Here is a 27,525-nt window from a genome sequence, read left to right as displayed (position 1 = left end):
CAGATACATGAGTACTGGGACATTTTGAGCTGGTTTTATTACCCTGATTTAACTACTTTCACAAGTAAAAAGAAAGAATTGTCCCAAGGGCTTCTGCAGAGTAAGGACTATGTCTGCATCAATGGTAGCGCAGGCCGCATGCTTGCGGTGAAAGCAATGATGACAATCTAATGGGGGGCTGTCTTTTGTTGGTTCTTCACATATGAGGTAACTCAGATCAGGGCCTGAGCAGTCTTTCCTTTCCACCGTTATATTTTCAATTGCGGCCATAAGTGTCGGTGAAGCACCAGGAGTGGATGGTGATTTTGTCTTCACTTATAGTTTTTCACTTGTAAACCCTACAAGTAAACCCTACGAGTAAACACTACGAGCTACGAGTAAACCCTATCTGTTCAATGGATTGAACGGCTTTAATTATCGTAGATTTGTGGCCAGTATATTCATGGGCGTACGTAGCTTGTTGTCTAGAGGGGTAGCCGGTTCTGTGATGAAGGGTGGGGGGAGCTGAAGTTATATTGGCAGTTCACAAAATCTTACATTACCAGCAAGTTCTATCATACCCATGAAATCTTTATTAATGAGTTATCACCTAAAATCATAAATCATCAATAAGCTTTAGCATTAATCTTCTTGGATTAGAGCTAAATCTTTTCAAGACAATATGGATAATTCCTTCTTGTTTGACTTTTCTTTATTGCAAATTTACATTATACAAATAAGTTTTCACTTGGGAAAATAGTTTTCGTTTTAAATTGATCATTGTTTTTCTTTTTGTTTTTTGGCTGTTTTGCACTGTTGTTTTTCAACTTCAATTTAGTCAGAATTCAGGTTTTTGGAGAATCTTTTTGCGCACAAACTACGCACACAAAGGTCTTCTTCAAGTCATTTACTTAGAGTACTTAGTTTTTCCATAGCTAAAATAAGAACATTTATTGCATTTGGTATATTCCATGCCACCTGTTTTGCCGATTATTCTTTTTGAGCAGATGCCGCAATGTTGTGTGTTCATAATAGAGACCGCTGCTGTGCACACTGAGTTCAATCCTCTAGGGTAATCTAAGTTCTTCTAAGGTTTTTGGATTACCCCATGGGTAACCCAAAAACCTGTCTATAAAACTCTCCTCTAAAACCATTTAAATAGTTTTGATAATAATATCAAATTTACAGTTGAGTTTGAGGAAAATAACAAATTGCCTTTTCTGGATATTTTATTAATTAAAAGTTCAGTTCAAGTTCATTTAATTTCTCATTAAATCACTACAAGACAAAATAACACTTTTACAATATGAATCAATGGAAAACAAAATATTTACAGAGGGTGCCTACACAGTGAGTTATACTCGAAAACAGGCACCCTAAAAAAAAAATAAAAGAAATAATAATAATAATAATAACAAACGATGAAAAGAAATAATAATATACTAGATATACTGGGAATAAAATGAGACACCACACTGAACCCACATCCCACACCTCAAAACAATAAAATACCACATAATTAAATATTTTTGAACAAGAGCACCGGCCAACATGACTTCAAATAAATTAATACTTATTTATAATAGCTTATTAGATATAGTTTGAATTTAGCTTTAGAAACTGGAATAGAAAAACGCGAATCTATATTACTTTCATAAATGTTCCAGAACTTTATTATTGAATTTTTAAGGAGAAAATCTGGATCTTTCAGTTTGGATTCTAGGGCAAGGTAATTTGGCTGAACATCTTCTTAAACAATAATTATTCTGGACGAAAAAAAATAAAGAGAAGTTAATAGAATTTAAAGTCAATGGAAATAATTCTTTTATTTGTTTTAGTCTGAAAAGGACACAATGTGCAGTAAGGACTAGATCAACTGGCAATATTCTTAAAAATGTATAAAGGCTCTTAGTAGGGGATTTATCAGGGAGGGAAGATGGGGAAGGAAGGAGTGCTTTAAACGTACGAAGGGCATTATTTTGAAGACGTTGAAGGGGCTTAATAAGAGATTTGAAAGTATTTAAATAAGCAATTGGACAGTAATTAAAACAAGAATGGATTAGAGAATAATAAACTGACTTAAGAGCAGGGAGAGAGAGGTGGAATTTTAGATACCTCAGTAACCCCACATTGCGTCCTAGCTGCATCCTTAGCCTATCAAGATGAATTTTCCAAGATAAATTTTAATCAACTGTTAGCCCTAGATACTTACAAGACTCCTTCCTGGCAATGGTAACTAGTTCTCCGTTAAAACGGACAGATATTTGGGAAATCGACGGTACGGTACGGCATGTGAAATTCGAGAGAAGAGGATAAAATGGGTCTTCGAAGAGTTTAACACCATGAGGTTGTCAGCAAACCACTGCAATAGCTTCTTTAGACCAAAACAGAGGTTCTCTGACGGATGATTCATCTGAACCTGTGACAGAATTAGCCGTGTCGTCTGCAAATAGTACAGCAAGTCCATCATCGGTGATAGTGTCCAGAAGATCATTGGCTTATATTAAAAATAGTAGTGGTCCAAGAATTGAACCTTGTGGTACTCCTACATTTTCAAAACATGGTGTTTTTACCAATCTTAGTGCACCCTCATCCAAAAATTGATTCTCACCACTAAGACAGTACTGGATGAGTAAGAGAGCATTACCTCTTATTACACATTTCTCAGGCTTATCCAGAATCAGATGACAAATCGTGTCAAACGCTTTTTTTACATCCACAAATATTGTAGCTGGTATCACATTACGGTCCATCGCATCATTCAAAAATTGTAGCAAAATCATTATAGAATGTTTGGTTGAGTGCCCAGGCCTAAATCCAAACTGATACTTGTTGAAGAAGTTAGACCTAGTCAGATAATTCATCAGTCTGTTGTAGATGCAACGCTCCCTAATTTTCGAAAAAGCAGAGAGAATAGAGATAGGGTGATAGTTTGAAGGCAGCTTGAGGTTGTTACCTTTGTGGAGGGGTATAACCTTCGCCGACTTGAAGACAGTAGGAAAGATGCCATCTTTAAATGAAGAATTGACGATGTGTGTGATAACGCCGACAGAGCAATCGAGGGTCTTCTTTATGAGCTAATTTGACGACCCATCTGGACCTTCGGAGTGACCGTTTTTCATAGCTTGAACAATCTTCAGCAATTCGTCTTCAGTGACTGGCGACAGAAACATAGAGAAGCAAGACGGCGAAGGTAAGTATTTTTTGTAATTATCCGTGACGACAGTTGAAAGGCCATAAGCTTCCTCTACGGTTGCTTCTCCAATGCATGCAAAAAATTCATTTAACGTGTTGGCTACTTCTTGTTGGGATGTTGAAGATGTTCCATCAGGCTTGGTTATTTTCTCAGGAAACATATTATTTTTTTGTTTATTCAGGCATTCATTTATCAGTGTCCATGTCTTCTTTGGCGATCCTTCTGCTTCTTGAAACTGCTTATGGCAGTAAGCCTGTTTAGCTTTCCTAAGCAGGGTTGTCAGAGTGTTTTTATAATTCTTGAATTGCGTACCATGTACATCAGGATTATCAATATATTGCCTGAATAGCATATTTTTATGTTCAATACTGGTTAGTAAGCCTTGGGTGATCCAAGGCTTTTTCGGGGTCGCATACCTGGAGCGCTTTTTCGAAAAGGGGCAGGCAGAGTCAAGGGCAGAAGAGAATTTCTCAATGAATATGGTAGCCATTGCATCTGGGTTGGTTTCTTCATAAACTGAGGTCCAGTCGCTACAAGTCAATTTAGCTCTCAAATTTTGTAATGATTTATCATCAATAGTCTTTCTTAATTTTATATTCGGGTTAGATTTCAGTTATTTATCAAAAATTGACCAAGTAACATGGAGTGATCCGATTCATCAGTTGATACGACATAACTCGAATGTAGATTGAAATTCGTAAAAATGTTGTCAATAACTGATGCCGACTGTTCACTAATACGTGTTGGTATTCTTGCTGTTGGAACCAATCCGGCAGAAAAGCAAGCAAATCTACAGGTAAAGATCTTAATTCTTGGGTCTCCGAACTCACCAGTCCCAAATCTATATTAAAATCACCCATAAAAACCACTTTATGGTTCTTAAAATTCATCCGTTGTGTTAGATCATTCAACTTACCAATCAAATTTGACGCACTTGATCCCGGTGGTCGATAAAATAAGCATAGGAGTAGCTTCTGCTTACCAGACTTGATCTCAACCTTTAAAAAAATTCAAACTCCATGTCTTGATACAAATAATTAAAATCCGTAAATTTACGGGTAGGGAGATTCTGGTCAATAAACTCGGCAAGTCTACCTTTTGAGCTGGTAGCCCTGTGTCTAGCAACTATCCTTTACCCAGAAACACCAACCAAAGAACTATCACCACCGGTAGGAAAAGCCCCACAAAGTCCCAAAAAACCCTTACGATTACTATAAATGAATTTAGATAGAAAATCTAATCTACAAAGCACGTCTGTACAATTCCACAATATGATGTGGGAGGATTTCAACTGATAGAAAGGAAGAATTTCGTAATTATTTATACATTTACTACGCGAAAAAGACTGAATAAAAAGATCAGAAGATTCATCTCTAGTTGATCCTACTGATTTAAATAATTCATTTAGGTCACGTTGTTTTTTCTCAAAATCGTAGAGCCGGTCCAATGTTCTTTCAATAAACAATTTTTATCATAATAAAATCATACATATAAAACATACCGAAATCAATATGGAATGACAGGATAATGAGTAAAAGGTGGTACCTCGGATAATTCTCGGCAAGCAAGGATTGAAAAACAGAGCAGAGCAAGAACTTCGTTTGCACAACTAGAGCTAGACAGACAAGAAGGAAAACATGAAAATAATCACACATAATGAAAAGGCACAAAAAACACACTATGACGAGAACAAATCCAGTCTTTTTTTTCACTCGCGGAATATAATAATAAATCAAAATTGATGTCACAACCAATTAATTAACTAATTTTCACCCTAGACCAAGAAGACGAAGCAGATCCTTTAATTTCATTCCATATGTCTATGCCTTTTCGACGAACTCGATAAGACGTTATTTCGCCTTTCCTTTTCTTCTCACCTGCTTTGGTCAATAGCTCACTTCTTTGGATGTTCAGTTCAGGCGGCAAGTCTGTGCAAATAACGATACCACTGGCCTTAAGTTTACCGACGTTTGACTGATTATAGCTTGAATCTCATATTCGGACCCTAACGATACAAGCAAAGACTTCAATTGCTTTTGCTTACTTTTGCGTTCGTGGGAGTCAGTAATATTTGCCGAACAAGAATTAATGCGATAGTACATCATTATCATTACTGGCTCAACGATTCCTAACTTATTTGCAAAAAGATTTTTCACCTTAGTTTCAGGCATTTCATTAGGTTTTTCTTCCGGTAGTCTGTGAATCAACAAGTTAAGCTTTTGGTCTTTTACTTCCAAAGCAAGTAATCGTTTCTCAAGAGCATCAGATTCAAGCTTCAGATCCTCTAGTGTTGATTCTAGTTCAAGTATTCGTGACTCCTGGGTTGTTGCATCACTTTTTAACGACGCAACTTCCGCCGAAATTGAGTCTAGTTTGCTGGAAAACTCCACCTGAGACGCAATTATTTTGTCCAGTTTTTCTCCAAATAAATTAACAAATTTGTCGAATGACGACTGACTGACGTATGACATCTTTAAATACTACAAAATCCGCGAAGTGAAATCTTTAGTTTATTCCATGACAAATGGTAGTCTGATTACCTTAATTGGTATTTCACTTGGCAAATATCCACAAACAGGTAACACAGATGCAATTAGACAAGCGTTGAAATGCAGTTTAAATCCAGTCAACTTTTATTCCTTAGTTTCTTTCATAAATAGCTATAATCCACTTTCGATGTTCACTCAATAAGAACAGAATGGCTAATAATAATCCTAATGATGAATAATAATCCTTATTATTGCCAAACTGGCATACCGCACTTGGATATCTTATGAAATTAACTCAATTTAAGAAAGCCAAAAGTTCAATTAATGCATTGGTCAGAAAACTCCAGTCAATTCAATTTATCCAGTGACGTCACACAGTCCACTAGGTTACAGATACTGAATAAATATTTAAATAGTTTATAAGACGTAAAAATGTTCTCACTATTTCGTAACTACTGAAAGAATTCAGTGTAATTAAATCAGATAAAATCCTTTACCGACAACTAGTTCAAAACTGGGATTAATCCTTTTTAAAAGAATAGATAGATCTTAACTGTTCAAAGACTGAATCAATACTAAAAGGGATCTCCACTTACTTTTCTCGATTTATAGAAAACCTACGCACAAGGATAGGTACTTGAATTTTCATTCGTACCTCCCTATGTCGGCGAAACGGGGGGTTGTGATTTCACTAGTGGATAGAGCCTTTGGAATTTGTTCCCAGGAATTTCTGGAATCGGAACTGTTATATTTGAGGGATATTTTGTTTTGTAATAATTACCCAATTAAGTTCATTGACAAGATAATTGTAAATTGACGTGTTAAGCATGATAGTATGGTTTCTCAGTCTTCAGATTTAAAACTATGTAAAAGTTTAATTTCATTACCACATGTACCTGGCTTGGGTGAGAAGCTTTCACGGATTTTGCGTACATTTAACATCGATACATGTTTCCAATCGTTGAGACCAATGGGTAGTTTCTTTAGTTCTGGAAAGGATTTAACCCGGGGAAATTTAGTAAGTGGGGTGTATAAGATTCCTTGTTCTTGTGGGAAGTTCTATATTGGTAGGACTCACCAACAATTGGTTGAAAGATTTATTGAACATCGAAATTCAATAGAAAAAACCCTACAATTATGCAAGCATCCGGAAGTTTTTGTTTCAGCCTTAGCAGAACATATTTGGTTTCAACCAGATCACTTTGTACAATTTGATGAGGCCTTAGCTATTTCAAATGATAAGGGGCATACTCAATGGGTGAGAGAAGCCATAGAAATTAAAAAACACCTTTCGATAAATAGGGACACAGCAAATTTAAATATTGACTTAATTTATGATAATTTTTTGAAAAGAGAATCAACAGTTAATAAGGGAATTAAGATCTTAAATAATCACCGAGGGACTATTTTACCTACTAACCCAAGACGAATTGCTTCTGTAATAGCCAACAAGAGAATTATTTCATAACGGAATAATTAACGTAATTTCATTTTACTTTTATTTTAGTCTCAGTTGCTTTGGTGTTCTCACTGAAGTAACTCTAATAGCATCTTTTCCCTACGTGGAGTAGTTTGCGCCAATTGTATATATATATATATATATATATTTTTTTTTTTGGTGGTGGTTTTATTTGTTTTTAGTTTGGTTTTTTATCTTGTTCTTCTCGTGTTTCTCTCGTGCTGAAGACGCCTTGTTTTGATACAGGCGAAATGTCCACGTTGTTTTACATTTTTCGTCTTTTCTCTCCACTGCCCGCAGTCTCGTTTGTTGTTTTTATCTTTGAGATTTTTCTTTCTGTTGGTTTTTCTTACTAAATCTCAAGGGATTTAATATTCAATTATTTATTTTATATTCAAGTTTTGAAAGCGTCAATAGCAAGTAAATAAAATAATCGGATTATAAATGTCTCTAAGGAAATCACACAGGTTGAACCCTTACTTTATTGAAAGGATAATATCCAAAATAACGTGTTTGCACAACGAACTCTCAATCAAGAGTTCGTTAGATTTTATAGACGATACACCATTCCCTGGCTAATTAGCCTATGAATGGCCTAACAAAGTTCTAATTGGCTCATGTTATGAATTGGCAATGTCAATCACCATATTATTGTTTATTGAAACATAGAACTTGGTGGGAAGAATGATGTTAGTAACCTGGTAATCCTGCTTTGGGTACTTCAAAAATGGACATTTCAAATAAGAGAAACTTTCTTTAAAAAGTGATATATAAGGCATGCAGATAAATGGACTCACGAAACCTCCAGATTCTTGAAAATTTTCTGTAATTTCCAGGATTTTTTATTTGATTCGTCTGTTTATTTTTACCTTTATTGCCCCCTTCCCCATAAAAAAAGTATGTGCCTGGTCTTAAGTATTCCTTGACTTATTTTCTTTATTGCTTCCTTCTTCTCTTGGCTTTATTGTCGTTTTGCAGGCGATAAATCATGCCACATACTTATATGACATCAGTCACGTGATTATTGACAACTTGCAATTTATGATGGGCACTGGAATAGGATCTTCAGATAGAATGGATATGCTATTTCTTCAAGACAGGATTATTGGCGCATTTAGGCAATTTGCCACGGTTAATAATGTTCACGTTACCTTGGTTATTCATCCACGAAAAGTAAGTCTTTTTCCTTTTTTTGCTTCAATTACACCTTAGAGCAGAGGCTCACAACAACATAACCATTCTTAACCATGGGCCTACGTAACTTATTATCTAGGGAGGGGCAGCCGATCCTGTGATGAAGGGCGGGATCTGAAGTTGTATTGGCAGTTCACAAAACTTTACATTGCCAGAAAGTTCTGTCATACCAATGAAATCTTTATTAATAGGTAATCACCAAGAATCATAAATCATCAATATGCTTCAGCATTAATCACTTTTCTTGGATTAGAGCTAAAGCTTTCCAAGACATTATGGATAATTGCTTTTTGTTTGACTTTTATTCTGTCATTCCGGCTGTTTGTTTTCAGCTTTTTCAACCATCTACCTTTTATCAACTGCTTTTTTAGCCATCTATCTTTTTAAACTGCATTTTCAACCATCTGCTTTTTCAGCCATATCTAGCGTAAATTTCAAGTTTTAGGGGGGGGCGCAGCTACTCCCTTCTGTCCTCCCATGTTCTTAACCCCTTTGAACCCATATTACACGACTTATAGGAAGTATTGTTGCATCTCCATGAACACTTTACAAGACACTGACAAGGGAACCAATATATTTGGTTATGCGTGTATCTGTTATTGACGGGGTATCATTTCACCAGTACATTCTTCCGAATGTATTTTTTTCACGCCGTTGTTTATCGATGAACTGTCATAAGTTATCGGCTAGTAGTGGTTACCACCTGCAAGTTTTAGTGATTACTGCTGTGTTTTTATCGACACTATTCTCTGGGTGTTTAATATACACCACATTATTGCAAAATATGTAAAATATTGCAAAATGTAAAATATTGCAAAATATACACCACATTATACACCACATTATTGCAAAATATGTCCAAATCTTGGCTCCTTCTGTCCTTTCTTTTCATTTTTGCTGTTCTTTGACAAAACGAATAGGCTTGTTTACAAAATGTTTTGATCTTACTCGATATCCGTTTTCTTAATCATTTATGGCGAGAAACAGTCACTCAAAAACAACATCCAAAACATGTCTCGAAACCAAGAACAAAAGTATCTAAGAGATGGTCGCAACCTGGGATCCGTTAACATTTTCTTTTGAAAGAGTTCATAAGTTCCACGGACGCTAAATTTCATGTCTTTTTATACAAGAATTTTTTTTTTATTTAGTTCGCTCAAAATATTCAGACGAAATTTTAAATTCTAGTTCAATAGAATATCAAGCGTGAAAAGAAGACTGAATTTGGCGATAATTTACTGGTGATAATCATTACTTATGCAATCAGATATCGTTCCATATAATGTTCAAGCTAGACACCTGGTGAAACCTGATGATGAACATCAGTTGATTAGATTTTTCTGGGTCACTTTTTTTTCGAACGTTATAAGAAAATTATCATCAGTTGTCAGCTGATGGTGATTGCCACCTACTGGTTTTTATGAAGTCACCAGTGAGTTTTTACTGACACTAACTTCTGATCCATCAGTTCAGATTTTCACCATCAGTTGTTGGTAAATAATCAGGTATCATTGCAACCGATTGCTGATGGTGGTTGCAACCTACTGATTTTAAAGGTTGTCGGTTGTTTTTCATCTATACTGTCCTGTAAGAATTTTTGTCCCGTCGCTTATCAATGATTTTTGTCAGTCATCAGCTAGCGGCAGTTGCCGCACACAGGCTTTTAGTGATCGCTGTTGGGTTTTCACCACCACGGTTTCCTGAGCGTTTATTATTATTATTTTAAATTAATATTAGATATTGATACATTATCGTTGGTTGTCAGCTAGCGGTTGTTGCTACCTACAGGTATGTAGTAGTTACTAGCGAATTTTCACTGGCACTACCTTCTGAGCTTTTTTTTTTTTTTAATCTGAGGTTTTTTTTTCATTATTATCAGCTATCGGTAAGTTATCAAGAGGTGTATGCCACACGCAGATGTTTAGTGGTCGCTGGTGGGTTTTCACAGACACTGTTTTCTGAGCGTTTATTATTATTATCATCATTATTTTAAATTAATATTAGCTATCGATATTTTGTCGTTTGTTATCAGCTTGCAGTGGATACCACCTACAGGGCTGTAGGGGTCGCTGCTGGGTTTTCACTGGCACTATCTTCTGAGCTTTTTTTGTTCTTTTAGTCTGAGCTTTCTTTTTCATTATTATCAGCTATCGATAAATTATCGTCGGTTGCCAGCTAGCGGTGGCTGCCACCTAAAGGTATGTAGCAGTTGCTGATGGGGTTTTCACTGGCACTATCTTCTAAATGTTTTTTTTTATTATCGGTTACCTATAAATTATCGTCAGTTATAAGCTACTGATGGTTGCCATTCATATCGTCAGTTATCAGCTCTGACTGTGGCCACTATGACTGCTACTACTTCAGGCTTCGACTTGTGACCACTTGTGGTCACAGTCATGTGTGCTACGACTTTTGACTATGACTGCAACTACTTTCGACTGTGACTGCTTGTGACTGCGGTTACTTGCAACTGTAGCTGAAGCTGTTTACGACTGCAGCTACCTGTGACTGCGACTGTGGCTACTTTTGACTGCGACTTTGACTGCTTGTGACTGTGATCGTGACTATTCTTACTACTGCTATTGCGACTATTTGTGACTGCAACGGCGACTAAAACCGATTACTTGCGATTGTAACAACTTGCGACTGCTAACTTTTACAGAATTGAAGTAAATCTAACGGCAGTGTGTGCATTCACGTTGTCAAAAGAACGTATCTACAATATTTCAGCAACGGCTGAGGGTTTCAAATTGAAACTGTCAGGGAATTTTGAGGAGGATGTTGACCTAAAGCAAAAGACACTGCGCAACCAGGTTTCAAAAGAGCGCATCTACAATATCTCAGGAACTTCTATGGGTATTAAGTTGAAACTTTCAGAGAATTTGAAGAGGGATCTCGAACTAAATCAAAAGGCACTGTGTGTCATAGAAAGTACAATAATAACCAAGTTAAACTTAAAATGGACAGAATTTACCAAAAACAAGAGTAAGGCTAATGCACTTTTTGCCTTCTAAAGACTAGTATGTCATTTGCGTCTTACTTATGAATTTTTGGTTAAATTTTGGCCATAAGTCAGTAAAAAGAATGAGAAGTTTTGAGTCACGATATCTTTCTATGAACAGTCCACTTGTTTTTTTTTTTTTTTTTTTTTTTTTTTTTTTTTTTTTTTTACCGAAATTTTATACACACGTAAACCTTGAAGAAAATTAACATTGGAATTTGACGAAAGTGAGACACTACTATTGCTACTACTACTGCTAACAACTCACTATAGCACCAATCTGCTTGAGGCTAACACAGACACGCACGCTCCTCCTCCATCCCATTCTATTCAAAGCCTTCCTCTTTACACCCTCCAAGGAAGTTCCCATTTTCCTTAAATCTTTCCTTACGAAATCCTCCCACCCCTAACCCGGGACGACCTGCTTTTTGTTTGGCCCCTTACGGATGTCCGAAAAGGACAATCTTTGGTAGTCTGTCATCCTTCACACGCATAACGTACCCTAGCCATCTCAACTTTTGTCTCATTATAGCCCGAGAAAGCGGGATTGAGCAACACTTTTCATACAGCCTACTGTTGAGATATGGAAAACACCGAACATAAATTCAAGACACACTTTTCGCTTAAAAAAATGCCCACTGCTCTTACTAAGGCAATGGGGCTTCAAGATTTCAAATACACCTCTTATTAAATTTGCATAAAAGAAGTAAAGTTTGTTACGAAATATACATTAAAAAATATTTGATTTACAATACCTATTTTTCATTTAGGAAGATGTAACTGAAGAGTTGACAACAGCATCTATTTTTGGAAGTGCCAAAGCTACGCAAGAAGCAGATAATGTCCTGATCCTTCAGGATCGTAAAATACTGCACCCTGGTGGTCGTAAGAAATATATCAAGGAGGCACACTTGTGCCTCTATAAAGAGGCGACCCACCACAATGTTAAGCGATTTCAGGTCCTAGAGGTCGCAGAGAGACGGCGGTAATCGCATTTTGTAGCCCAAGCTCAAACTAAGAAACTTGCAAAATTTCATCCTCCTCCGACTTTATCTTCATGGGGTAAACTGGGCCGGAAGTTTGGACCCTCCCACCACATCTCCCCTTTAATGTTGTCTGATTGGGCTGAAATTTAGAGGTTAAGCTTTCCTAGGGCCCGGGAGCTTATCCTCGAAATTTCAGCTCAATCCGATCACTCCTTCCCTGTTTTCGAAAAACCAAATATCGCCACTTAAAATTCATCTCTTTTTTTTTCTGTTAGCCACGCCTACAGGCCACAGTTGGCAACGGATCAGGTTGAATGAGGACTCATTCGAAGCAGAATTCGACCTGTTAGGGCCTTTTGATATTTTTAGACCGAAAAAATTATCACCCGAATTTACATTTACGAAAAACCTCGTTTTCCTATATTAGCCCATGTTAATTTTTCCCTCCACAACCCCCCTTTAACGTTGTCTGATCAGACTGAAATTTAGAAGATAAGCTTTCCTGGGGCCCGGGAGCTTATCCTCGAAATTTCAGCTCAATCTGATCACTCCGTCCCTGTTTTCCACAAACCACATATCAAGATTTTTGGGAATTTGCTTGCGTCGAAAATACCTTCTATTTGCTAAACAACAATTACTATTGTGTTTGTATAGTCCAGCGGCTGAGACTTCAGACTTTCAAGCGGAAAACTCGGGTTCGATTCACCATCAGAGCAACTTTTTTATATACTTTGAAAAGAAACTCAGTTTCTTTTTTAAATTATTTGAAAAAAATTACGTTTTCTAAAGAGTTAAAGAGGCTGAGTTACAAGGTCGACCCTTAAAACGTACAGGGATTAGGAGGCACAGTTGGGGGGCTGTTAAAGAGGCTGAGTCACAAGTTCGAACCTTAAAACGTACAGGGATTAGGAGGCACCCTGTACGACGTGATTTGAGTATTCAGGAATTAAAAGCCTTAACACAAGAATGTTCAAGAGCGGGGGGTTTGGGGGGCGGAAGCCCCCAACTTTAACTCCTGACACGATCAGCTAACAGTTAGTCAAGCAATAATAAGTAATAAACTGTACAAAAACGTGCAGAAATTATTTGAAAAAAACTACGTTTTCTAAAGAGTTAAAGAGGCTGAGTTACAAGGTCGAACCTTAAAACGTACAGGGATTGGAGGCACAGTTGGGGCTACCAACCCCAAACCCCCGCTTTCGCAGCCTTTAAATATAAAAAAATTTCTTTAAACTGAAAGTAAGGAGCGACATTAAAACTTAAAAAGAACAGAAATTATTCCGTATATGAAAGAGGCTGTGCCCTCCTCAACGCCTCGCTCTTTACGCTAAAGTTTTTATTGTTTAAAAAAAGAGTTGTGAGAAAGTCAAACTTTAGCGTAAAGAGCGAGGCGTTGAGGAGGGCACAGCCTCTTTCATATACGGAATAATTTCTGTTCTTTTTAAGTTTTAATGTCGCTCCTTACTTTCAGTTTAAAGAAATTTTTTTTATATTTAAAGGCTGCGAAAGCGGGGGGTTTGGGGGTGGTAGCCCCCCAACTGTGCCCCTAATCCCTGTACGTTTTAAGGTTCGACCTTGTAACTCAGCCTCTTTAACTCTTTAGAAAACGTAGTTTTTTTCAAATAATACAGGTATATACTCTTGTTCGCTTTCTGTAACAATCATGATATTTATCATCAACGCTCTTGGTATCTTGGTTATGATGGTGCTACTCAAGGTGCTATACTTTTAAGAGCGCAGTGTATATGCTACCATGGTTGCAGCGGTAGCGGTAGGTACCGTAGCAACCGTTGACAGTTGATCTGGTGATTTGTGACAGTTGATTATGCTAATATGACTTAGATAATTTCGGAGACCACACTGCCTTTCCATGACGATAAATAAAAGTTCAAATAGGGATAAAATCCTTTTAATAGACAGTGTTTTTTATAACAGTGATAGAAATTCACAAAAATACCAGATCTTTCGGTCACATATACAGTGACCGTCATCAGTGGTAAAACTTTACCACTGATGACGGTCACTGTATATGTGACCGAAATATCTGGTATTTTTGTGAATTTCTATCACTGTTATAAAAAACACTGTCTATTAAAAGGATTTTATCCCTATTTGAACTTTTATTTATTAATATGACTTAATTATTATTATATCATAATATCAAACAGTTCGTGGTAACGAACTGTAAGTAAGGAGCGACCTGGCTCAATAGTAACCGAAAGTCTTAAAAAACGAATTTTTAATACCAATAGATACATGAAAAGAGCCGAATATTAAGGCTGATTTTAGATATGCATGTTTCATCAAGTTTAGTCTTACCTATCAAAAACTACGAGCAGCAGAAAATTTGCCTTATTTTCGGAAAAAGGGGAAATACCCCTAAAGTCATAGAATCTTAATAAAAATCTCACTATCATATTCAGCGTATCAGAAAACCCTACTGTAGGTGTTTCAAGCTTCTATATGCAAAAATGTGCAATTTTGTATTTTTTTTTTTGCCAGAAGAAACATCACGGATTATTTGTTTTGCTTTTTTTTCCAGGGGTGATCGTTTTATTTTTTTTTTATTAAGTTTTTATTGAAAGCGTTGTCGTAGAAACTTCAAAGGGGCTCATTCAATTGGAAATTGAAAGGACTAGTGCCTTTTTTAATAGTTAAAAGTGATTGGATAGCAACTAACGCCCCTTTCACGCCCACCATGTTCAAAAACACATTCAATCAAAATTTTGAGATATCCATTTTGTTCAACGTAGTTGAACGTTCACTATCCAATCACTTTCAACTATTAAAAAAGGCACTAGCCCTTTCAATTTCCAATTGAATGAGCCCTTTTGAAGTTTCTACGACAACGCTTTCAATAAAAACTAAATAAAAAATATAAATGTTTTTACTTCTATAACTTTGATAAATCAAATAATGTTAACATTTTGATTACTAAATATCAGTATAAGTATATTAAACTGACAATGCACATACATTTGTATTTTTTTCAGTAAAGTACAAATTTTGTTCTGGCCTTGGGAAGCCATAGGGGTTTTTCGCCCAGCTTATGTTAATTTCTGCTCGTTTTGAGTTTGACTCGGTTATTTATTGTAATTTCGGTTCGTTTTTGGGTTTCATTTATTTATCGATGCTGATTTGTGGTAGTTTCACGCTTGGTAGATTATTTAATTTTATTTTTGCTCATTTTTGTTGAATGGAGTTCTTTACTTTTCTTTGGAAAACTTATTTTGTGGAAAAAGTTATTTAAATTAATTTCTGTTCATTTTATATTGACATAGTCTTTTCAGGGCAAAAGAAAATAATAATTTGAATCCTTTATTTTTTAAGAATTTATAGTTTGGCCTGCTATTTTTATGCTGGAGAAAAATTTTCAGCAATTTTTAACAACATAAACCCTTTAAAAAGTCCGAAAACAATTGGTATTGTTTGATTTAGTTTCACACCTGCTCCAGTGGAGCTGGAATGGAAAACTTGATACCATTCGCAAAAAAATCTGTTTACTTTGCTTGATAGCTTGGATGAACTTGCGCTATTTTGATTTGGTTAAATTTTAAGGGCAGAAATGGGAGGGTAGACGTGGGAGGGTGTTAGTGAAAGGGGGATTAGTTGCCCTCAAATCACTTTCGACTATTAAAAAGGGCATCAGCCCTTTCTATTATCAATCGAATGAACCCTTGTCGAAGTTCCCACGACGACTCCTTCGATACGAAGTGCCCTTGTCTCAGCAACAACAACAAACAATAATACATTATACCCTAATCTATTTTTGCTACAAAAATATAAAGCCTTCCAATCACTGTCGACTAATAAAAAGGACACTATGCCTTTCTATTTCCAATCGAATGAGCCCTTTTGGAAACGACAATGCTTTCTATAAAAACTTTATATGCCCCCTTCGCATAAATTACAATCCTTACCCTAAGGTCTGTTAGGGTTGTTGTCATCCTCTAAGACCGAATTTCCAGAACTTTCAACTACGTTAGGCAACATGGCTATCTCAAAATTTTGATTGGATGTGTTTGGGGAAATGGTGGGGTTGAGAGGGGTTTTAGTCAACTTCCAATCACTTTCGACTATTAAAAAGTGCACAGGCCACTCCAATTTCCAATTGAATGAGCGCTTTTCGAAGTTTCTACTACAACTTCTTCGATACGAAGTGCCCTGCCCTAAAGGAAAAAATTAATAAATAATACATTGTGCCAACATCGTTCTTATATGCCCCCAGGGCACAGCTTAAAACCCCTGCCCTGAGGGTTGTGAAGGAGGGTCCTCCTCTTTACTTAGTCCCCGTTTATTGTCTCGTTCTCGAGTGTCCCCGTTCTTTACTTAGGCAGCGCGATCGTGCTGCCTATGATTTAAACAACAACTTTCTATATAAACCTTCTATGCCCCTAGAGCATAACTTATCACCATTGCACTGAGGGCTCTGAGGGGGATATTTTCCTAAGAGACATAATGTCTAGAACTTTCAACAACGATGAACAAAGTGGATATCACACAATTCTAATTGGTTGTCTTTGGGAAAATGATTGCCGTAAGAGAGGTCTTAGTCGCTATCCAATCACTTTCAACTATTAAAAATTGCACTAGCCTTTTCAATTTCCAATTGAATGAGCCCTTTTGAAGTTTCTGCGACAACGCTTTCAATAAAAACTTTATATGCCCCATGGCATAACTTACAACCCTGCCCTGAGGGTTGTGGGGGAGGATCCTCCTCTTTACTTAGTCCCCGTTTCTTGTATCGTTCTCGAGTGTCCCCGTTCTTTACTTAGGCAGCGCGATCGTGCTGCCTATGACTTATACAACAACTTTCTATATAAACCTTATATGCTCCCAGGGCATAACTTACTACCATTGCACTGAGGGCTCTGGGGGGGTTATCATCCTTAAAGATTCTAATTTCCAGAACGTTCAACTACGTTGAACAAAATGGATATCTCAAAATTTTGATTGGATGTGTTTTGGAAAATGGTGGGCGTGAGAGGGGCGTTAGTCGCTATCCAATCACTTTCAACTATTAAAAAAGGCACTAGCCCTTTGAATTTCTAATCGAATGAGCCTTTTTTGAAGTTTCTACGACAACGCTTCCAATAAATACTTTATATGCCCCAGGGCATAACTTACAACCCTTGCCCTGAGGGCTGTGGGGGGAGGGGTTTTCATCCTTAAAGACCTAATTTCCAAAATTTTCAACTACGTTGAATAAATTGCTATCTAAAAAATTTGATTGGATGTGTTTGGGGAAAAGGCGGGCGTGAGAGGGGGGCTAGTTGCCCTCAAATCACTCTTGACTATTAAAAAGGGTACTATCCCTTTGGATTTCAAATCGAATGAGCCCCTTTTCAAGTTTCTATGACAAAGATTTCAATAAAATTCTTATATGCCTCCAGGGCATAACTTATAATCCTTGCCCTGAGGGTTGTGGGAGAGTGTCCTCCTCAAAAATATATTTTCTATCTGGAAATCAACTACGCTGAACAAAAGGGCTATCTCAAAATTTTTATTGGATGTGTTTGGGGGAGTGTGGGGCTTGGGGGGGCTAGTTGTCCTTCAATCACTTGCTACTATTAAAAGGACACTAGCCCATTGAATTTCTAATCGAATGAGCTTTTTTTGAAGTTTCTACGACAACGCCTTCTTTTAAAACCTTATATGCCCCCAGGGCATAAATTAAAACCCTTGCCCTGAGTGTTGTGGGGGAGTGTCCTCCTCAAAAGCATATTTTTTATCTGGAAATCAACTCTACTGAACAAAATGGATATGTCAAAATTTCGATTTGATACGTTTCAGAGAATGAGGGGGGGGTTAGTTACCCTCCAGCCACTTTTTACTATTAAAATGGGTACTATCCCTTTGAATTTCCAATCAAATGAGCCTCTTTTGAAGTTTCTACGACGACCCCTTCCATATGAAGTGCCCTGCTCTAAAGGAAAAAAAAATAAATATTACATTGTACCAACATCGTTTTTATATGCCCTCAGGGCATAATTTAAAATCCACGCCCGGAGTGTTGTGGGAGAGTGTCCTCCTCAAAAACATATTTTCTATCTGGAAATCAACTACGCTGAACAAAATGGCTATCTCAACTTTTTGATTGGATTTGTTTGGGGGAATGATGGGCGCGGGGGAGGGGGCTAGTTGCCCTCCAATCACTTTCGACTATTAAAAAGCGCACTAGCCACTCCAATTTCCAATCGAATGAGCCCTTTCCGAAGTTTCTACGACAATTCCTTTGATACGAGATGCCCGGCTGAAGAAAAACAACAGATTGTGCCCACATCGTTCTTTACTTAGGCAGCGCTAGCGCGCTGCCTATGATTACGACAGCAAATTACGCCGTTAACTTGATAACATTATTTAAATCAGATTTAGAGCAGGTATGAATAGGCCTTTAGTTATAATCATTGATTTCAAAATTCTTATTCATTTTTTTCCTATCCCACTTTCTGATAAATGAGCTGAATAAAATAGTTGTTATTATTATTATAATAATAATAATATAATATTATTTATTTATAATTATAAATATTATTTGTTTATTATTATAATTAATATTTATTTATAATTATAAATATTATTTAATTAATAATATAATATTATCAGGACATAGAATAAACAAAAAATTAATATTACGACAAAAACACGAAACTACATTTCCTTGCGACACGTGGGATTAAACCTGCCACCCCTCGATCAGGGTGCACAGCTTTATCCACACCGTCATCGCAAGGTATTATGGACAGTAATTTTTTTATAACTTTATTAATTTACTTTAATCTGTAATTTTTTTACTTTAAATATGACGCTAGCTCACAAACATACAAGCAGAGAGAGAAAGCGAGTAAGAGAGAGGGGGCAGGAGGGGGGTAATTCAAGCAAAAATCCCTATGATTAGAGAGAATTTGGCTTTAACTCACAAATAGAGAAGAAAAAAAAAGACAAAGAGAGCGAGGGGGTGGGAGATTCTACCCGAGAATTCTGACAATTAGAAACAAGGAGTAAAACATAAACAAGGCTCACTTGTGGATCACAAGTGATCATAAATATATATATAAAATAAATAAATATATATATATATATATATATATATATATATATATATATATATATATATATATATATATATATATATATATATATATATATATATATATATATATATATATATATATATATATATATATATATATATATATATATATATATATATATATATATATATATATATATATATATTTATATATATATATATATATATATATATATATTTTATATATATATATATATATATATATATATATATATATATATATATATATATATATATATATATATATATATATATATATATATATATATATATATATATATATATATATGTACATAAAAAAAAATATAATATAAAATATAATATATAATGCAAAAATTTACTAACGAGTTGAATCCAAGTCTATTTGCAATAGAGGTTAAGCTAGTGCCCAGAACTAGATCCTTTAAAAATCGTTTGATTTTATCTTAGTTAAGCTACCGAATCAAAAATTATGATCGACGTATCATTAACCAAAAAGAATATCATTTTTATCTTCGAAATTACGACAGCAAATTACGCCGTTAACTTGATGGTATTATTTAAATCAGATTTAGAGCAGGTATGAATAGGCCTTTAGTTATAATCATTGATCCCAATATTCTTATTCAGTTTTTTCCTGACCCACTTTATGATAAATGAGTCGAATTAAATATGTTGTCATTATTATTATTATTATAATAATCATAATATAATATTATTTGTTAATTATTATAAATATTATTTATTTTTAACAAATAGAGTAGAAATATGATTATTTTTAATTTTTAACCAGGTAGAAATATGATGTTATTACTGGGAGATTTTAACGCCCAGTTCGGTAGAAATAGGGATAGATGGTATCCTAGCCTTGGTAAATTTGGTGTAGGGAAAGAAAACAGTAATGGATACAGACTTTAGAAATTTTGTAGGTTTTTTCATAAGTTAACATGTTATTCACGTGATGGTAAGACAGCAAACTTTATTGACTATGTTATAGTAAACCGAAGACTGGCAGGATCAATACAAAATACTAGGGTATATAGGAGTGCCGATATTGATGTTAAAAGTAAAGATCACCATCTAGTAGTGTCAAGGTTAATTTAAAGCTGAAATATCGGAAGGGTAACTACCTCCCGAGAAGTTATGATGTTTTTAGACTCCAGGATGAGAATTGAAGAGAAAATTTACAGGGACAGTTGAATGCTAAACTAAAGAGTTTAAAATTTTATAATGTGGAAGATGGTTGGAATAATTTTAGAAAAATAATTTGTGAAGTAGCTGAAGGTGTCTTAGGGAAGAAAGCTAGGACTGTAGCTACGAATATTAGTGGAAAAACTGAATGTTTAATAAAAAGTAGAAAGGACTTGTATAAGAATTATCTGAGTGATAGATCATATCAAAACATAAGGAATTTAAAGAAAGTGGAGAAAGTATTAAAATATGAACTAAAGAGGTGTGAAGTGGAGGCCATGGATAAAATATCTGAGGATCTGGAAGATGCAGCTAGACGGCATAATAGTAAAATACTGTTCTGGCATGTTAACAAATTGAGAGGGAGTAGTCAATCCAGACTTGGCGCAGTTAAAGATAGGAATGGGGTCGCAATTAGCGATAAGGAAAAAACTAAAGAGAGATGGGCCGAAAATTTTGAAAATTTGCTTAACCGAGATAGAATTGCAGAAAAAGATATAGAGGAAAAGGAAAAAGTTTGTGATACCCTGGATGTGAAGGAAGATTTGTTTTGTGAGGAGGAATTAGCGACAGTACTAAAAGGATTAAAAAATAAAAAGGCTGCAGGTGCTGATAGGGTTGTAAACGAGTTTCTTAAATATGGTGGCTCTGAGGTTAGAAATAAGTTACTGAAGATTATGAATATGATTTTTGAAAATGGGGAAGTACCTAACGATTTTAGGAAAACCTTAATTAAGCCACTTTATAAGAAAGGTGATAAAAGTGAGTGACAAGTTTTAAGAGAAGAACAGTGTGGTTTTAGAAAATGTAGACAATGCGTCGACCAAATTTTCACTCTTAAGTTAAAAATTGATATATGCCTGAGTTGTCAAACCTCTTTGTTCCCTAGTTTCACGGATTCTGAGCAAGCGTTCGAATCTGTTGATAAAAGAGCTATGGTAAGATCTTACCATTGTATGGTATACACGATAAATACATTAAAGTGATTAATGCTGTGTACGAGAATAACACTGCTGCGGTTAAGGTAGGAAATGAGGTTAGCAGCTGGTTTTGTATTAAATCAGGAGTTTAGCAGGGTTGTGTTCTATCCCCCTTTATATGGATTATTTTTTATGGACATTGTTAAAATTAATGTTAAGAAGACCAAGTCTCTAAGGCTAGGAATAAATAAAGATGAAAGGTGACGTTGGGTAATGAAAAGATTGATCAGGTGGGCAGCTTCACTTACCTTGGTAGTTTTATTAGTAATGATGGTGGGAACAGTGAAGATGTTAAAAGTAGAATAGCCAAGGTTCAGGGTGTTTTTTCATACTTGAAAAAATTTTGGAAGAATAGGAAAATAAGTCTGCAAACCAAGATTAGAATATTAGATGCTACAGTGATGACAGTGGTCAAATACGGCTCTAAAGCATGAACGCTCCGAAAAGCGGATGAAAATTTGCTAGATGTTTTCCAGAGAAATTGCTTAAGGATTGTTCTGGGTACCCGGCTGACTGACCGTATGTCAAACAATAGGCTATACGAAAAATGTGGTTCAATACCGCTCTCTAGGGCTATAATGAAAGAAAGGTTGAGATGGCTAGGGCACGTTGTGCGGATGAAGGATGACAGATTGCCGAAGATTGTTCTTTTCAGCCAACCGTCTAGGGCTAAACGGAAAGCAGGTCGTCCTCGTCTGGGGTGAGACGATGTCATAAAGAAAGATTTAAAGGAAATGGGAACTTCGTAGGCGGGTGTACAAAGGGAGGCTTTGAATAGATTGGGGTGGAGGAGGAGAGTGCGTAGCTGTGTTGGCCTCAGGCGGCTTGGGGCTGCGGTGAGTTGTTAGTAATAGAAGTAGTAGTAGTAGTATTTATATATAATTACAAATATTATTTAATTAATAATATAATATTATCAGGACATAGAACAAACCAAAAATGAATAATGCAACAGAGAAACGTTACAGCGTTTCCTTGCGACACGTGGGATTGAACCTGCCTCCCCTGTATCAAGATGCACAGCTTTATCCGCTCCGTCATCGCAAGGTATTATGGATAATAATTTTTTTAGAACTTTATTAATATACTTTAATCAGTAAAATTTTAATGGCTTATGTACATAGTTTAACTAGGATGAAAGTGAATACGTAACATGATACCCTTTTTCTTATCCTTTTTCGTAATTTAATAATTTCTTCTGGAGGATATTAAATTTTCAGGCCCAAAAGGTAAAACAGTTCGCATCAACCAAAAGTTTAAAAACATATTCCTAGCAAAAAATGTCTAATGAGAAAAAATAGCCATTTATAACCGATTAGAAATGGTAATGATTATTTCAAGTGCTCTCAATATTGCAATGCAATTATGGAGACAAATTTACAGAAATTTTAGAGTGCCAGAACCCCATCAATAATGACGTCAGGTTGACTGTGACGTCTGTTTTGTTTTTTTCGATTTTGTTTAATGAAAATCCGAAAATGCTACCGAGTCTTTTGCTTTTCTTTTAATGAAGATATGAAGTACATTTTGAAGTTTAGGAAAGATGATTTTTATCTTTTATTGTGCTCAATGGAAACATGAAAAAAAATATTTTCTATGCTTTTTTGGGGAAACGATTGTTTACTAGTATCTCTGCCTGTCGTTCGAGCAAAAATTTTGTCTTCTATTCATTTGAATCGCATTCCTCTGATCGAAGACGTGATTAATTATTTTGCGTCAGAATTCTAGGCTTTCACTATTTAAAAATTTAGGCTCAAATCGCTTAACAGTCGATCGATTTTGATGACGCTATTAAAAAAATGAAGCATAGTATGTTCACCACCAGTATTTCCCAGTAATTTAACATGTTAAGGAATTTGTTGAGTAGACGTGGACATCAAAAGATTTTCACTCATTTTCCTAGATGGCGACAAAACCTTTGATTTGTTACCAAGTATTTGTACCAGTCGGCTGGGTATAAAAAAGAAAGGGGTTTGTAAGTCTTCCAATCAAAAATAGCATGGTTTTATATTGGCCAAGTTCTGGAAGAATTTGTTTTAAAATTGACCTATGGTTATTACCTGAGCTCGACATGTTCAGCAACACTTGGCAACACCTCTTGTTCAGCAATACTTGGGGCTTAGGGAACAAAGAAATGAGGTCAAGGCAGTATTCAGGGCAGGGGAAGGGGGTTTGACCCGTTTCCCCTCCCGCCTAGAATGGAGCAGTAGGAATATCTGGTGGTTAGTATTTTTAAAGCTTCAGGTTTTAATAGGAAATACTTGTTTAAAGTCATTAGTTGCCACAAGGGTGCCCACAAAAAGGGCGTGACAAGGGAGCTAGGCCTCTGGAAAATCAAGGACTAAATACTAATTTTGAGGAAAAAAAAGAAAAGACAGCAGAACAGGGGAAAACCATTGGAGCATAACAGCAAATTGAAAAAAAAAGTGTTAACCTATTTCGGTCTAATTTTGATAACAATAGATACATCAAATGAATTGGCTTTTTGTGCTGTTTCCTTACATATAACATTTATTAAGTTCAATGTCACCAACCAAAATTTACAATCCTTAGAAAATTTGCTTTATTTTCGAAAATGGGGGAAAACAAACCCAAACAGTCAACGAATCTGATTGAAAATTGTAACATCAGATTCAGCAAAATGGAGAGCCCAAATGTAGAGTTTTCGGGCTCCCATCTTTAAAAATATGGAATTTTTTAAAATTTGGAATTTTGTGTTTTTTTTTTTGCAAGGAGAAAGATTGGGGATGCGTGATAAGTCTTTTCCCCCCTTTATTCCTCCGAGAGGTGATTTTATTGAACCAATAGTCCTAGAAAATTGGGAAAAAGGCTCATTTCAACTGAGATAAAAAGCTCTAGTGCCCTTTTTAGGTAACAAAAGAAATTGGAGGCCAACTAGGCACCCTCCCACACCCTTTTCTTCCTAAAGTCGTTCGATCAAAATATTGAGGTAGCCATTTTGTTCAGTGTAGCTGAAAGGTCCAATAACTATGTTTTAATGGATGAAATGATCCCCCCTCCCTGACCCAGAGCCCCCGGAAAAAGGTCCACAAGTTATGAAATTTGTACTGTGTTTGCATGTAGTAGTTGTTATTGGGAAGTGTTCCGGAATTCTTCAGGGGGGGGGGAGTTTTCGGGGATAGGTTTCCTACAAAGAAAACTTTCCATTAGGATGCAAGTTTCTGGGGTTGAATTTTCTACGGGGAATTTTACATGGAGGGAATTTCACTGAACTCACAAACCAAAATTTGTTTTATTTGTCTTACTTTCATGTTGGTAAACCCATTTTACAGGTGGAAATGTGCTGTTGGAGTTTTCCCGGGGGAATTCTCAGTAGGATTGGAATTTCTCTGGAAAATTTTTGTGTGGTGGGATTCCCGTTAGGGGCAATTTCTTGGGAAAAGTTTTCCACACGAGGGGAATTCCACCATAGATCTTTCTTTTAATTTAAAATCAATTGACTGTCTCAGAATTTTCACTCGACAGCTTTCTCGTCACTTTGCTATTACACAGCCTTTTTTACTACTGAAAAAAGGCACTAAAGGTACCCACCTTATTCAGCCGTATTACTCAGAAAAGGCTTAGAAAATTTTTCGGATTTTCGGAATAAGAGGAAAACAACCCCAAAAAGTCATAGAATCTTAGTACAATAATCTGAATCTTCACAATATCAGCGTATCAGAGAGTCCTATTGTAGAGGTTTTAAGCTCCTATCTGCAAAAATGTGGATTTTTGCATATTTTGCCAGAAGAGTTTTGCCAGAATGGTTCTAGAACATCCGAAGTGAGCTCAATTGAACCGAAATTCAAGTTTAATTTTTAAGTGACCAAAAAGATTCGAGGGCAACTAGCCCTCCTTCCAGGCCCTTTTTTTCCAAAATCCTCTGATCAAAATTTTTAGATAGCCATTTTGTTGAGCATAGTTAAAAGTCCCAAAACCATGCTTTTGGAGATAACATACCCCCCCCCCCCCTAAGTTCAAGGGGACAGACGATTATATTATAAAATTTTCTCACTGGTTACGCATATTATTTTCTATTGGGTAGTATACAGAATTTTTTTGGTGAGAGGGAGGAATTTTCTGCTAGGGTTGGGTTTCCATGGGAATAATTTTCTGTAGGGAAGAAAATATCCAGGGGTGAACTTTCCAGGGGAAATTTTTCACAGGGGGGATTTGACAAAATTCCTTTACGAAATTATTTTTATTTGTCTTACTTTTTCTTTGTTAATTCAATTTTGCATATGGAGAGTTAGGCGCTGGCAAGGAGGACAGGGGGGGGCCATGGCCCCCCTGGAAATTTGAGACTATAAAGTAATTATAAGGAAAACAAAGGAAAGAGAGCAAAATAGGGAAAAACCATGGACAAAATGTGTTTTGCCCCATTGTTGGCCGCCTGCCAGTAGATTTTAACCCTTAATAAGGAAAATATAAGTTCAAACTTGGGACTGAGGGACCCCTTTCTAGTTTTCCACGAACATTACATAAAGGACCAATATAGCTCAGTACAAATTGGGATTATTTAAATTTTATATAAGAAATCAGTGTTAAGTAATGATGTTAGTAATATGAATATTTATAAAGCATATAGTAATAATTTGAACAGCCTCCTCTGTAAAGCTAACGTAGATTTTCTGAGCGATCGTTTTAGAAAAGTAGAAGGTAACCCTGGCAAGACTTGGAACGTTATAAAATCCGTGATAAACCCGATTAATCCGGGTTGCAGCGGTAGCTAGCAACCTAGTAAGAGACGATCACGTCCAATGTTAAGAAATATAAAAACCATAATTCCTAAAAAAAAAGAGTCAGATCAAAACAAAAAGTAAACCATTAGAACCACCTTGTCCAAAACCCCTATATATGAAACTTCCTGTCCCTTGACTCACAGTAAAGAACGAACTAAGTTGTAACAGTAAAAATCAAGCTCTAGTCCAGAGACACTGATGCACCAAGGAAAAGAAAACGGCTTTCCTTTCTGATAATTGTATATATAATTGTTATCAAGAGCAGCTTCAGTGATCGATGAATCGAAACCTAACCAAAAAGCACTGTGCCTCGGGCCTAGTGAGGTTCGATGAGGTTTCGATCCATCCATCTCCGGGTATTCACCCAACGCATCTTCCGCTGCGCTAAGCTGCTCCCGCAAGTGGATATGATCAAAATGGTTTATGATGCATTCTATTAAAGGACGAACCACGGTCCCTAGTAACCAAAAATAAAACAAAAATTTAAAATAAAAACAAAAAAAAAACTGGCAAGCGACACACTTGAGGAAATTTCAAATAATAGCGAGAAACCCCTAAAAAATTGCGTCATCACAAAGCAAAGAGAACTCCATTGGATTTGCCATCACTGAAATTCCTATTGAAGAAACTTAGTCCCTTGGTATGACCAAAAAGGAAAATTAACTTTTTTGCATGGGTAGTATTGATTGGTTCTAATTTTTTTTTTCGTTTGTTTCCTCCACTGTTAGCAGCGAACCGGAAGATCATAGAGAGTTGTTTAGTAGAAATAAGAAGGCATTTTTCAAAGCTTGGCGGGGAGGGGCTACAAAACTTCAATTTAACGGGTCTTACATTTAAAGGGTTCAAATGAAAGTTTCCATGGCTAAGTCAATGTTTAAATATTTTGTTTCACCTTTTTGTACAATTCATTATTAGTAGTAGTAGTGGTAAAATAGGTAAGATTGACAAAATTTTGCGTGACCACAAAATATTTCAATTGTTGCTAAGTGGAATAGAAAAGACAGCCACTGATGAGGGCCCCACAGAAATATTTTTAGGTGATTAAAAAATGGGCTTCTCAGTAATTCATTACTTTAAAAGCATTACATTATACACAATAACACACAGTTTTTTTTATATGGGAAGTCAGCATGAACTGAAAAACTATTTAATGCTAATATTACTTCTAAACTTTTGACTGATCTATGGCCCAGAGGTAGCTTAGCTTCTATCAAAAATACTTTAAAGACACACAAA

The 27,525-nt window shown here is 35.9% G+C and overlaps 1 protein-coding gene across 1 annotated transcript in view; it reads left to right on the top strand.

Annotated features, from left to right (window-relative positions):
* The window catches only part of mtDNA-helicase (mitochondrial DNA helicase), a 94,298-nt gene that overhangs the window by 61,967 nt on the left and 4,806 nt on the right, over positions 1-27,525 (top strand). Inside the window, exons 9-10 of the mRNA XM_089087206.1 lie at positions 8,102-8,296; positions 12,089-12,223. Coding sequence (XP_088943332.1) covers positions 8,102-8,296; positions 12,089-12,223 — 330 coding nt within the window. The remainder of the gene's footprint in view (positions 1-8,101; positions 8,297-12,088; positions 12,224-27,525) is intronic.

This window comes from Artemia sp. Qi Xiang Cuo, chromosome 3, assembly GCF_049724085.1.
Source record: "Artemia sp. Qi Xiang Cuo chromosome 3, ASM4972408v1, whole genome shotgun sequence".
NCBI lineage: Eukaryota > Metazoa > Arthropoda > Branchiopoda > Anostraca > Artemiidae > Artemia > Artemia sp. Qi Xiang Cuo.
The sequence above is the reverse complement of the archived record's forward strand: the minus strand, read 5'-3'. Positions and strand labels throughout refer to the sequence as shown.